Genomic DNA, 14759 nt, shown 5'->3' on the forward strand with positions numbered 1-14759 from the left:
TATGTTGAAGGCACTACTAGACTGTTCTTGAATTAGTAGGTGGTTTCATTTCACCTGGGCATATTGTTAGTTTGGGAAGGAAACAAAAAATTAAACACATTTTTATAGTGTAGGAACTTCCTAATATTGTGTTAATATCCAGGAACACGTCCACTTTTTTACAAGGTGTGTATCGACACTTTCAAAAGCATGTATTTGTGGGGATTTTGGTCTCTGCTGTAATTCAGCACCAGACTGTAAGGAATCCTGTCTTCCATATTCCATGTAAGAAAGGATTTAGTCACAGAGAGCAGCGCCATTTACGTCCAACAGAAACGTCTACCCGTGTATTTTTGGTTAGCTTGGGAAAGACAGCAAAATGTGATGCTCGCATTGTCAATAGGATTTGTGCAGTCAGGACAAATAATATGTTCCCTTCTGGTTCTGTATTGCTGCCCTCTCCCCCAAAATTGACTATTTAGTCTAAGCAATGTGTCTATCAATGGCTGCTAGATGATGGAGCTGACTAGAACCTCCATGGGCAGTAGAACTGTACCAACCTTTCCCAATCGGTGTGTTCACTCCCACCTTTCTTGGTCAGGCTGGTAAGCGTGTTGTAATCCAAAATGTGATTGGGGGGAGACCTTTCCTTCTCCGGTGTTGTACAAACTTTATTGCTTCCCTCCGCCCAAAACCAGGAGTAGGATACAGCCTCTCCAAAAGCAGCTTCCAGATTTGGGTTACTTGGACACCCCTGCGATGAAGCTTCTGACTGGATAAGGAAGGGGTCTTTGGCGCAGAAACACCTGTTATTATACCCATGAGACTCAAGGGTTCCCATCTTTCCAGAAAAGGATTATGCCCATTACAAGGGGATTCTGTTCTGACCCTACTTGCGAAACCCAACACCCCAGAGAACCGAAAACAAGAATCCCTCCAAGTTGCTTTGGAGGCAGAAAGAAAACTTGAAACTCATCCATCATATACAAATATACTGTTTTATTCTACGGGAATCGTTCGATTAACTTCTATCAAGGAAAAAAAACCAGGGGAAATTTTTTCTCTTCTTCTTCTTAAAAGATTCAAACAAGATGGTTTGGGTATTTCCCTTGCTGCTTATTATTCCCTGAAGGAAAAAAATAAAATAAATTTCACACGATTTCTAAGAAAAACAAAACAAAAAACCAGTCCGACAGACATAAATAGCTGCACTTCTGAGGATTTTCCACCTACTGTGGGCTTCTCAATCACAGATGAAGAGGACTCTGGGCAGACTGAACATGCAACCAAGACACCACTTATTTCTTTTTAATCCTTTACAGAGCCATACAGTAAATTGTATCTGTTAAGAAACATAAAACTTTCATTTTAAAAAAAAATGAGGGACTTTATTTTAAAGTTCCAGAAAAAAAAACAACATATTTGCTGTCGAAATTAATAACAGTGCATCTGCTATTCAACTACTAATTCTTACAGCTACAGGGAGAACCTGAAGGGCAGGGAGGAAGAGTCGGTGGAATATAAGTATCTTAAAACATCTGGGAGAGAATAGTGTTCTTCGAAACTGGAAATTTTACTGGAAAGGTCATGGCCAGTAATAACGTTTCCTTCTGACTTCTAAATTTTTATCTTGAGATCTAAAATGAAAAGTGGGATCTCTGTTCAGAAATGGCAAGCGATGGAGGATGAGGGGCAGGGAAAAAAATCAAAGGGAGTAAGGGAGGTGCTTTAAACAAAAATATTTCCCCCCACATAATTTCTGCATTTCAAATATACACCAGTGAACTTCAATACAAGGCAGGGGACAAGGACGACCAAGTACACGACGGCAAAAGAGGAGAAGAAGAAGACTACTTTCTGATTTTATTGTTACCTTTGTTACTGTTAAAAAGAATACCCCAAACACACCCACGCACACAAAAAAAGGAGGTTTTGTTCAACGTTGGAGAGATCAACCAGAGCGTTTTTAGAAAAAGAAAAACTCTTGCCTTAGAAATTTGGTGACCGGACAAAACTGCCAATAAAAACATACATAACAATTATCCGCTTTTAAAAAATAGTTTTGGATCTTCAAAGTGATCTGCGAGACTGAGAAAAGGGCATACGCTGGGAAGGGGGTAGTGAAATGCATTTGACCTAGCTAGGGGTTAGCACCCTGCATTCATACAAGAGGGACTTCGAATGGAGTGGAGATACAGGTAACACAGCCAAGCCTTTCAAATGTTCACTTTCAAATGTGGACCTTATTTTTACAGGACTTTTAGAAAGCAAGTGGTAAAGAGAGCAGACAAATAAACCTGCCCAAGAATTAGAATGCAGTTCCATTTTTTAAAAATTAAAGGTGGGGGGGGATAATTAAAACCAAAGTAAACCCCCCCCAAATTCTGAAAGACTCCAGAAGGCCCATCCCTCCAAAACATAAAAAACAGGACCTACCCAAAGGGGAGATGAGAGGTGGAGGAAAAGCTGCCACTGAGACAGATTTAAAAAGGGGGGATGGACATAAAACGGATGGGGCACAATTCCTGCAGAACTATTTCTGAGCAGTCTGGCATTTTCTTTTTTATGAGGCCGTGTTGGGGCATTCTGTGTCAAACCCAGTTTGTCTGAACCGAAAGGTCTGTGTGTGAGCATGCGCACCCACACACATACTGGAACAACTTGTCTCAGCTGAGTAATTTGAGCAGGGCAGAGCTTGGAAAAAATCACTTTTTTGGACCACAGCTCCCCAAACCTCCTAGCCATTGTGGGCACTGCCCAGGCTGACTGGAGAATTGACGGGTGGCCTGCCCTGCTGCCACGTGAGGGATGTCACAGAGCCAATATTTCAAAAGTGAGGAAATTTCACAACATCCAACCATGATTTCTCCTCCCACGACTTAGCCTGTTGCTCCCTTCTTCTGGCTGGGTCATCGTTTCTGAACATCCAATCCAAGTGGAAAATATATATGTGTGTGTATATATATATATATTTATATATATAAAAGGGAAAAGGACAAGGGAGTTGAACTGGTACAGACAGCATTTCCACTGGTTTCCACCCTACTACGTTTGGTTTTGCATTCTACCGCAAAGTGTTAGGAAACCCCACGTACCTGTGGGCAGCAGCTACACCGCAAAAGCACCCAGGGCTTTAATCTAGCTTTCTTCGCTTCCATGGTTAGGAGGGAAGGATATACACAACAGGTTTCCTTTTAAGAATGAAAAAAACCCAACAATCCATAATTGGTTTTTGTCCCACTAAAAGCACCGCTGGGGGGAAGGGTGTGTGGAACAAAAGAAATGAGTCCATCTTAAGAGACTATTTTCAGGATCAACAGCAATATCCATTTTCTTGCACCTTCTGCCATTTTGTGTCCTCTGATTCTCCTTTTGCGATCTCCTGCAGCTTTTGCTGGGCCTTCTGAGAGTTCATGTGACAGGAAAAGGAATAGTTTCCCAAAGGCTGGGTGCATTCACAGTTTGGTGCTTTTGGAAGGTGTATCAGAAAGGGAAGGAAACAAACAAAACAGAACCAAAAGGAGAGAGAGAGAGCACGCACCCCCATTCACCTGTCTTTAGTCTGAAAGCTCAGGGTCAGAGTCCTCCGGTTTGACTTTGGCAAGTTCTTCGTGCACCTCCCTTACCATGAGGATGCGCGTCAACATGATGTCCAAAGTGCCTGGATCAATGGGCATAGTGGAATACCACATGGGGCTATTGGGGACGCACGAACGCTCTGGCTGGAGGTAAAAGACATCGCTCCTCTGCTTCACGCTTTCAGAACTGTTTGTGGGAAGAAAGAAGGGCTTGGTTGAAATGGCAGTTCAGCAAGAGTACCAACACAAGAAAATGTTTTGCCTTGTAGCTTAGGGAAGAGACTAGATAGTGGAAACTGGGGCGGGACAGGAGCTGTGGACCACAGCTAAGAAGCTGCCAGACTGAGATAATAAAAACATAAGAAGATAAACAAGAATGTGGGGGTCAGCAGCTAATGCCAGCATAAGGCAACCAATTGGCATCAACAGGTTTAAAATGATTCTTAAAACAAAAACATCCTATTCCCATCCATCTCTAGCCATCAGTTTTTTTTCTCCCAAGGAAAACATGGCTTTAACATTACATTTTGGAGTGGCTGTTTCCTTTATATTGTTTCACAAATCATGTCAGGCAGGTCTGCATCAGCCATAAGACATATGCTGGATATATGTACAATCCAAGGCTGCAGAGGCTAGAGGCTTCTCCTTTGGACTTGAGTTGCAAGGGAATGAAGAGCTGTCACCCAGGTCTTGTGTAATAGCTTGGCTGAGGCCTTTGTTGGCTGCCAGAGTTGGGAGGATATACCAAGATAGCTGTAAGCAGAGAGAGATTTGGAGGAAGCCAGGAGAGGAGTCCCTTACAAAAAGTGAAAACCAGGGGTGGCTGATGTGACATATCCTTTCCTGTCTGCTCAGAAACCCTCTCTTCATTGGCTTGTGTTTTGCTTTCTCCATGGAAGTCTCCCAAGTCAAGGTCCTTCTGGGCTCTTCATTCTGTAGTTACCTACCAGTGACCTGACCCTGAGACCACTTACCTGTAGATGCCAGAAGCTGCTTCCACTGGCTCATTGTCCAACTGCCTATCTCAGGATTTGCTAAACTTAGAGTCTTCTCTCTATGCAAGTTGTTTTGGACTTGTTTGAAAGACCGTGCAAGCTAGTGGATTTTATGTACTTTCTCCCATAGAAGCTACAGCCTCCATGTCACTTCCCTTCTCCTCTAATGTTCTATATTGTTCTGCCTGGTGAAGAGATTTGGAGCAATCGAAACCTTGCAACAATTCTATGCTACTTCCAGAACACTTTAGGGATCATAAGAAAAAGTATTACACATCTAATTTTTAAAGTAAGCCAATTAAAGGTGGACTGGCTTGTAGTATAATGGAAACGCAAAACAAAAGAGATCATGTTGACTTGGGATAAACTTTGCTTCCACTCATACCAAGTGCTTTTGTTAAAAATCAGCTGCTGATTAGCTGTGGAAACCCACACATTTGCTGGTGCAAGCTGCTTCTTCATGACATCAGCCAACAGGGACTTCTGCAGAAATCTAAGGTGGAAATTAGTCCCTTTCTCTGTCATGAATTCCAAATCGTTTTTACAAAAGGAGCCTCACAGTACCAATGAACTGGATAAAGCAAAGGAGATAGCAGAGAGAGCTGGCATCACTCACCATTTTGATAAGTAGAATTCATAGAGTCGGACCGGGCATCTCAAGGGGTTGTCAGTGTTCTCAATCATCTCCACTGCTGTTGGGACCTCTTCACCCTCATGACGCTTTCTTTTGCCTACTACTTTATCTGGAGAAGGGACAGGAATGGGCAGGAGAAGATATGGGTGTAAAGGTACAAGGAAAATGTCAGTCTTTAGGATGGAGCACTAGTTGCAAACTGCTTTCGCTATTCTTCCTATACTGTACTCCTCTGATGGCCCCTCCCTTTCCACTGGAAATGGAATGGGCATGGAGGGAATCTCCTGCAAGAGAAAGCTGAGTATAATGGGAGAGGAGAGGGGGAAATATGGCATAGTTTTGTCTGGGCTGACTTTATGCTATGTATTCCAATGCAGAATATCAACAAATGTGTAACAAGTAGAGCATATGGACTACAAGATGACACTTGGGGGTGAAAAAATATTATGGGGCAGAAAAGGGTTGTGCACTTAATCAAGCCAGGCTTTTTAGTGGGTTGTTGTTCTTTTGCAGAATCTCAGTGCAAGTGCACACACTCCCACACAGCTCAGTAGATAACAAAAGCCAGCAAAGTAGCTAACATAAGAAGGCCATGGATAGGCAGGTGTCAGACAACACATTCACTCACCAGAATCTACCTCCTGTTTTTGGAAAGGAGGAAAGAAGCGTAAATACGTCAGTTTAGTGTTGTATTTCAGAGTCCGGGTGCGCCGCATGACGTGGGCGAAGGACAGCTTCATGTGCTCACTGACATTCTTCAGCTGGAAGTATTTGGTGTTGAAGAAAAGCAGCGTGTTCAGGAGGACGATTGGGGAGTAGGCGCCCAGCTGCTTACACTCCCATAAATGCTCCTCTTCAATTCTTGAGAACATGTAACCTGAAGATTCAGGGGAGTGGAGGAAAGGAGGTACAGACATCCTGTCAATCATTTAACACTGGCCAATTGCTGTTGCAACACTGAGTATATATCAGTTGCTCAAGGGGATTCTTGCAAAGAGTGCTGGGCTAGAAGAAGTTCCTTCCTACTCCTCATCTGTCCAGCAATGCCACAGGATTTTGGCATATGGAAGTAATTAGCTAGGATTTCTCCAATAAGATTCTGGATCAATCGATATGTGTTTAATTTCAATGATCAACTGAACCCTACAGAACAAGATGGACACATCCTGCAGAAACGACCTTCTAAACGGAACCTAACATCACAGTTTAATACAATACCTTTTTGAACAGAACAGATGGAGTTCTACTTCTAGAAATGCCTCTTTATTATTGTTTCTATTATCTACTATAGGTAAAAGAATAAATAAAAATGTTGTCATGGAGTGGTTCTGACCAAAGTAACGTTTATTTGCCTATTTGTTGTTGGATGCCTTCAAGTCGTTTCCAACCTAGAGTGACCCTAAGGTGAATCTATCATGAGGCTTTCTTGGCAAGATTTGTTCAAAGGGGATTTGCCTTTTTCTTCTTGTAAGAGTGAGTGCGTATGACTTGCTGAAGGTCACCCAAGCCAGGATTCAAACCTCAGTCTCCAAAGCCGTGGTTCAACACACAAACCACTACATCATACTGGCTCTATTCTGATATAAACTTTGGAGTTTCTTTCAGCAAAAGGTATTAAACATACCTTTGAATACGCTAATCAGTTCCCAGCTTATGCGCTTACAAACAACAGAAGGCATATTTTGAGAGATCCTCGAATTAAAGCATAAACTTTCATAGCAGCTGCAGGGTGAGCTATGTGCCTGCCATGTATGGATTATATTGTGTGCAGGCCCAATCTTTACCTTTTCTCCCTTTCACACCCCTGATATCACTTTCAGACTGTCCTACCCCATAGGGGTATTTTGAAGATAAAATAAGGAGAAGAAAACTGCCAGGTATGTCATCTTGAGATCACTGGAGGAAAGACAGGCTGGAATTACAATAAACAGATAAGCAACTTTGCTGTGATAGGCAAGGAGGAATTGAATGGGAAGGTAAGAGTTATGTCCCTTGAGCAAACATCAGGAAAGGTGGGATGGAAATTTGTGGATGAAAGATTACAAACTACAGTCCCTCAGCAATGGATTGAACAAAGACAATGGTTTCCTTACTCACTACACACACTTCAACACTATCTGACCCCATCCTCATGGGGGTGACCTCCATGTATCTATTTTCCCTCACCACAGGCTAATCCCATGGCAAAACTGCATCTGCTACTTCATCTCCATGCACAAAGACCAGTTTCCTATGTCTTTGTGCACTAACAACCATAGTTAAAACTGGACCTGCAACTTCATTTCCATACACAAAGGATTTGTAATTTGTTTTGACACCTTCACCTACCAATGGCATATATATGAATGTACCTGGCTTCCACTCCACCAGATTTTTAAAAGAAATTCAGTAATTACTTTAAAAGTCAATTGCTTATATAGAGTGTACACAAGTCTGAATTCAGCCCACCTCTAAGTTCCTGAAAGGTGCTTTCTTGCTCTAACCCCCCCCCTTTTTTTTTTTTTAATATGTGCCCAAGTGAGATTATGGACAAAATAAATAGCCATCTTACCACTGGGAAGTATTGTCGGCTCCCAGATCTTCAACAGTTTTGTGAGCTCAATCATAAACCTGGAGTAGGGCTCAGTAAAAATGTTGTCTATTCTACCATTCTCAAATAGGTACTGCAAGAAAAGAAAAGAAAAGAGGACAATGAGGTATAATCTGACATTTACAGAGATCTGTGTAGACCAAGGATAGAAATCATGTAGTCCACCGGTTGTATGTGGCTAACTATGGGTTGATACTTTAGGAAATGAGCCAAAAGAAGGACAATCACCTGCTGAATTCCAAGGCACAGGTATAAGATGCTGTCGGGATCATATTTTTCACCATTTGGTCGCCGCACCTCCTGGATAAACTGGCACAAGCCAAAACTCAGCTCCGAAAAAGAGCAAGAGAGAATGTCCTCTTTGAGTTTTACAGTCCGAACTGCAGAAAAGAGAAGCACCCAAAGCACATCAACCATTTGAACAAGGAGAAATTTACAGCCACTCAGCTCAGTTCTTATCATTATAGTCACACATGGCATCCCCTCTTTCTTAAGTTTCTGAGCACCAGAACAAAAGAATGTTATGTTGTAGTTTACTTCTAAACCATCTTTAGACAAAAAGCCCCTCCCTGTGGCTTACTTAAGTATACAACAATGGCATACAAATGATACAATTAATTACAACTTACCAATTAAAAGAAATACTGTAGTAATTTTTAAAAAGCTATTTAAAGTCCAAAGATATCCTTACATCAGACCTCAAACTGCAGTCAGAAAAAATGCCAAAACAGAGCAGTGCCAAGCTGCAAACATGCAGGAGGCAAAACAGATGGATGGAGCAGGTTGCCCTCCCTGGAACAGTGCCTCTAAGCACAGAGCGTGAGGTACTTTAAACAGATTGTTCCATGTGCACCTTATCACTGCAGCTTAGCCAAGAGAACAGACATTCAGAGGGCTTGGGAGGACACATTGGCTACCAATTTGTATAGGAAGTGAGGGAAGGATGAAGTTCATATCACAGGGGTGGGGTGGGGGAAAATAAAACCAAAGGGTCTGAGGAAAGTCAATAGTCTGCAAAGTCCTCCTTCATTACAAATAGAGAAAAACCACAAGATATTTTCATAGTGAAGCTATAGCACAGTAGTTGATAGTGCATCCACACTGCAGAGTCAAAGCAGTTTGATACCAGTTTGACATCATGACCAGTGTTGCCAACAAGCCTCGAAGATAATTCCCTAAAAGTTTGGCCAAAACTCACCAAATCCCCCCCATATCTCACCAAATACTTATTTCAACTCTCAAAATTACCATTAAAACCAATCACCAAAATCACACCAAAGGCTCTGAAAAGTACCCATTTTGGTGTGAAAGTCACCAGATTGGCAACACTCATGACTATCCTACAGAATCCTTGGATTTGTAGTCTGGTGAGTTATTCAGCCTAGCCTGTCAAGAGTGCTCTAGTGCCTCATTGAACTACAAACCCCAGGATTCTATAGGATGGCAGTTAAGTGATGTGAAACTGCTTTAATTCTGCAGCGTGGATACACCCCTAAGAGAAGGAGATGGGCTCCAGGAAGCATCCCTTTCAAATCATGACTATGAATTCTAATGGGTGGCCTTAGGAAATCAGCTCTCTCTCATCCTCAGCCTCCTGCCTAGCTGCAAAATGAGGATAATAGTACTGGTCCACCTTAAAAAACTGTTACAATTATTATTATCAATGTATGTGAAGCACAATAAATAATTAAAGCATCATCATTATCTAAGGGTCACCTTCACCCACCAGTGCTAATATAGCCACACACAATTTGAGGAAGGCCCTCACCAAGCCCTGACCCCCAGGTAGAGGGAGATTTCACTGTTCAGTTAGTACAGTGGTTACACTGCTCAACTGGGACTTGGGAGATTGAAGTTCCAAGTCCTTTCTCAGCTATGAAACTGGCTGATCAGCTTGAACACACCTTCCTCACAGGATTGTTCTGAAGATAAAAGTGTGCAAGAAGACAACCATAGTTGTCATTCTTAGCTCGCTGAAAGAAGGAGGATGTAAAATATATCATACAAATAATAAATATGTAAAATTAACAATACATTACCTCCGAATTTCAGGTCTCCTTGGTCTTCCTGTGAGTTTTTCCACTGGACCCAGTTCTTCCAGGCATTCACTCCATACATATACTTGAGACTCATCCCAGAAACGGAACAGCCTGGATAGGAGCTCTGCACAAGCATCCGGGGTTCCACAGGCACAATGGATTTCTTCCTCCCCTGACAGAAAACACAAGAGTGGGCAAGGGCCCCACCAGAATTGCCATCAAAGGGCATTGTTTTGCTCACTCACAAAAAGAGGTGGATGGCTTGTGGACTAAAAACATCTATGTGCTCTAGTGGACTATCAATATGCTGATAGATCTGCAACTGGTTGCTGAATCTGAGCTAATATGGGGCAGCATTTCCTATACACACATACAGAAATCTCCCTCCACAATCAACTTCTGAGTGAAAAGCAAATGTGGGGAAGAAGGAATCAATGGGTTATGATGTTGGCTTTTGGGGCTGTCTTTCTTGTCTCAAACTGGATTTCTAGTACAACTAGGTGTTCACCAGGTAGGCCTAGCACCTCAGTTCTACGAATCAAAGACAGAGTGGGCAGGACAAGAGGATCTGCAAATGTAACTATGTATGTTGAGGGTGAGGGTAGATTATAAATAAACCTCTCCTAAAGGCTACATCAGCAAAGGGACAAGTATGATAAAGGTCAGGGTGATAAAAAGTCAGGGTGACAAATGTGATAAAAGTCAAGGTTCTCTGGCTAGAGTTGGGAAAAGACAGCTTCTAATCTCCACTTCACCAAAAAGCTCACCAGGGAGCCTTGGGCTCATTGCTTTCTCTCTCTGAACTTCATCTATGTCACAGAGTTGTGCTGAGCTAAAAGGGGTACACAGCTGCTCCCAGGCTCTGGAACTTCTTTCCCAGAGAGACAAGATCGGCACCCTCTTTGCTATCTTTTCACAGGCAGCTAAAGAATTTGTTTTGGCAGGCCTTGGAAAACTGATTGCTCGAGGGAAAAGTGCCTTGCATAATGTGCATGATTCCTGACTTGTGGTTTTCTTTTTAATGGCTTATGTTTACAACCAATTTTAATTTTTAACAGTTTAATCATATTTTAAACTTCTGTATGTTGTAATTTATAACTATGTTTGGTTCAATTGTTCTAAGCTGCCTTGAGTCCTGAACTGGGAAAAAGGCAGAATAGTATTGCTAATAATAATACTAATAACAATGATAATGTGTGACGATCTGAGCATGACACTTTGAGCTCTGAGAAGGAGGTGCAGGATATAAATATAATAAAAGCATACTTTCTTGATTTCAAAACTGATCAGACACAAATTTGAAGATAATGAACAACATCTATATATGGTTTTCCTAGTGTGTAATAATTACCAGACCAAAAACATTGCAACTTTTCCCTAGAAATAATCAGAAAGAAGAACAAAACATAACATTGCTCCTTACCCTTCTTTTTGGCTGTGGAAAACCATCTCTGTGTCTCCGTCTTGCCCGTGCACGTGAGTGAAGTCCCAGTCCTTTACTGATTGGGTCAAAAGAGTCTAATTTGAAAAGAAAAGCAGAGATTTAGCAGAGGAAAGCCATCAACCAAGAAAGCAGCAGCTGTGTGGGTTAGGAGGCAGTTCCCCATCAGTGGGTCAAATTAACAACTCAGAACCAGAGCTTTGAAATGTCAATGTGTTGAACTAAAACTCTCAGAATCCCTTACACAGGTCACTCTGGGTGAGGAATTCTGGGAGCTGTAATTGAAAAAGGCAACTTTTCCAAGGTGCTCAGAGCAGAAGGGTGGAGAATATACACAGACAAGGTTCAGAGAAGGTAATGCCTTCTATGTTCAGGAGTGTTTTCTGTGAACACTGACAAACCTGAGGGGAAGTCGGCCTCTAGGTCCTGCTCCAGTTCCCCCTTGGAGAACTGCCTTGGCTCAGGCTCAGGCTCGGGCACTGTATTGGAGCGTAAGGCATAGTGGTTCAGTTCCTCCTCCCAGCTGTGAGGGGTGGACACTGCTTCGGACTCCAGGTCACCGCTGTATGTGCTGCCTTGGTCTAGAATTCAAGAGAGTATGGAATGAATGATGGAGAAGGTCAAAGGGCAAATGTAAAACAAAGCCCACTAGTAAATTCAAGGTATTAAGGAGCCATACACCTGGGTCGCTTGGCTGTGGCAAGGAAAGAACACTGAAAGCTTATCTGGAAGGAGCCTTGTAGACCACCACAACCAATCTAGAGCTAGAGCATCCTCAACAGATGGCCACACAGACTCTACCTTGAAAGTTTTCAGCAAAGAAGAAAGCAATGAGCCCACCCCACTCCACCTAACTGGCTTCATTGTTTAACAGCTCTTGTCATCAAAAAATCCCCCCCCCCCCCAATGTTCACTAAATTCTGCTATCTTTGTAACCTTAAACCTAAAAGACATAGCAGGGCAGAGAAATCTTTTAAAAGTTGGTGTGTTCTGTCATCCCTATTGTGTCTCCCCTATAAGAATGCAGGAGCAGATAGGGGCTAGTAAGAGTGTGAGTTTATTCGCCAGTTATCCTTGTTGGAGGCTTTTAAAAAAAGTGACAAAAACCTTTCTCTTTCTGCAGGCCTTCCCTGAGTGATAACCGCCCAGAACCGATTGCATCCGTCCTTCTTACTATATCTCCTTGTCATTCACAGATTGTAGAATAACCTTGTAGTATTGATATATATTTTAATCATGTTTTATTATATCAATTTTATAGTTTGGGAAGGAGGATTGGGTCAGGGTTTTGTGGGTTTTTATCGTTTTTGTATTGTGTACTGCATAAATTCTGTTGTTACCCACCTTGATCCCCAAACGGAAGAGGTGGGATATCAATCAATCAATCAATCAATCAATCAATTGGTAAGCTGAGCTATGTACACACCTTTTTCAAATATCTTAGGATCCAGGAACAGCTCATGTTCAGATGTCTGAGAGCCTAAAACAAATGAAGAAGACACAGATACACCAGTGAGGCTAGACAAAAAGCAAACATTTAAAGTGAGTGGCAGCTGTTCAACGGATCTTTCCCATCGCCTGTTTTCTGGTCTTTTAACACTGGAGACAACAGGCACTGAACTGAGGCTCTCTACCTGCAAAGTAGGTGTTGTACTCTGAAACATGGACACCAATCTATCCCACACTGAACTTATAAAATAATGATTCACTTCACTTACATCTTCAGTATGAATTCCTGCCCACCCTCCCATTATACTTCTGCTCATACCCTCTTTCTCAGCAGTCCTACTCACAAAATCATTCAAATAACTCATTTATGAAAAACTGCTTGGTTTGAATTGTTTGGTAAACTTTTCACATGTAAGGTTCTCTTTGGGAGATGAATACATCAACTTTCTGACAGAATCAAAGGAGGAACTAACTAGTATACATGAATTTAAGACTATGCAATGAAAACATGAGCATTTCCAGAAAGGTTCTTTCCCCAACCCTGTTCCCTTGTTATCTTTCATCAAAAGATAAGCCATGCACCTCCTTGAGAATGTTCCTTATCCTTCTCATCTTCTGTGATCATTTCTGCCATTTGCAGGAGATCCGTGTCAAAGGCATTTGTGGGGTTCTTCTCCTTGACATCTGGAGCAGCTTCTACTGCCTTGATAGTATTTTCTGGGGCAGGTGGGACAAACATAGGAACTGGAACCTAGAGGGAAGGTTTGATTTGTGAAGACAGGAAGATTTAGTGTTAGAGTGGCATGCCGTTGAGGCGAAAACACATCCCAAAGGTCTTCCTATTCTTGATGGAAGGGGCAAATCAGAGATTCTGACTGACAATGCAAAGGCTGCCATACCAGATAGAACTTGGGTGACAGCCATGGCTTATTTTTAGCCCTTCCCATCCAAGGAAAGAGAAGGTGGTCAACAGTTTACCAGTAGACAATTCACCAAGTTCCAGTAGACCATCTACCACAACAGAAAGTAACTTCTCCACTGCACCCACCAGGAGCTGCATCCCTCTTACTCTCTCTGCCACATTTGTCACTGATGGAATTGAGAGAAAATATTCCTATTGAAATCAAGGTGTGCACTCCCCACACATCTTGTTTCCAATTGAAACTGGAGTCTCTCCCCTTTTAAACATACTCAAGATCACTCAGTGCAATCTGTTTAAGGCTTCACTGTTAAGAGATCATGTGCACATTTGTCAGTGCGATGTATCAGCACATACTGGGTGAATACTGTTCTTCTCAGCACTGTCATAAGTACTGATATAGAGGCGGCAGGCACAGCAAGACTGCTCTCAGCTCAAATATATGATCTCCGCTGCTTTACCAATGTACTTTTGGAGCTACTGTCAGAAAGACATGACATATACATCACTTACGGGTACTGGCATTCCCAGTGGAACTGGTGTATACTGGGTGAAGAGATGAAGAGGGAGTGGCACAAACACTGGTACAGGAACAGGCACCATGATGATTTTGGGTGGAACTTCTTCTTCTTCTTCTGTCATATTGAAAATAATAAAAGTGATCCTTACAAAAAAGTAGCAGTTAGGTCATTTGCCTCGTTCAATAGACTGTTAACTTTTCCTTGCTAACCGCAATGACTGCTCCTAACTCATTACGTAATTCAACAGGGGTGCATCCTCAACTGGATTAATTTCTCTGTGTGACTCTTAATACAATTATTCCAGGTCAGATGGTCCAGTCCTTATGGCAGGAGACCACTTTCACTAAAGCCATCTTACGGCTACACTGGAAGCCACATTTGTTTTGAAAATCTTTGGAAAAGCCATAAAAGGGTGCTTCTTGGGAGCATGAACTAAACTTCCACAAAGGTCAGATGGGGTGGGCTGTTATCCATATGTTTTATCATTCTTAAGAGATACATACCAGGTATACAAAAGACCTTCTACCAAATGAATAATGAGACAGCGAACAACATTCTTCTCTCTCCCACATAATATTTTTTCACTTCATCTGAAGAAGAGTTTTGTTGAACTC

The 14759-nt window shown here is 42.1% G+C and overlaps 1 protein-coding gene across 4 annotated transcripts in view; it reads right to left on the reverse strand.

Annotated features, from left to right (window-relative positions):
* Positions 1-956: 956 nt before the first annotated feature.
* The window catches only part of LOC121915602 (zinc finger MYM-type protein 4-like), a 72696-nt gene continuing 58893 nt past the window's right edge, over positions 957-14759 (reverse strand). For 2 of the 4 annotated variants that reach the window (XM_042439944.1, XM_042439945.1), the window contains exons 19-29: positions 14138-14259; positions 13288-13456; positions 12683-12736; positions 11658-11837; positions 11239-11333; positions 9816-9987; positions 8005-8156; positions 7738-7849; positions 5815-6063; positions 5169-5295; positions 957-3744 (exon numbers count right to left, since the gene is read on the reverse strand). In XM_042439944.1, coding sequence (XP_042295878.1) covers positions 3537-3744; positions 5169-5295; positions 5815-6063; positions 7738-7849; positions 8005-8156; positions 9816-9987; positions 11239-11333; positions 11658-11837; positions 12683-12736; positions 13288-13456; positions 14138-14259 — 1640 coding nt within the window. In that variant the 3' untranslated portion in view covers positions 957-3536. Of the gene's footprint in view, positions 3745-4081; positions 4311-5168; positions 5296-5814; positions 6064-7737; positions 7850-8004; positions 8157-9815; positions 9988-11238; positions 11334-11657; positions 11838-12682; positions 12737-13287; positions 13457-14137; positions 14260-14759 lie in introns of all 4 variants that reach the window. The other 2 variants (XR_006100721.1, XR_006100722.1) reach the window with 2 other exon arrangements.

The sequence above is a fragment of the Sceloporus undulatus genome, chromosome 9 (assembly GCF_019175285.1).
Source record: "Sceloporus undulatus isolate JIND9_A2432 ecotype Alabama chromosome 9, SceUnd_v1.1, whole genome shotgun sequence".
Taxonomy (NCBI): Eukaryota; Metazoa; Chordata; class Lepidosauria; order Squamata; family Phrynosomatidae; genus Sceloporus; species Sceloporus undulatus.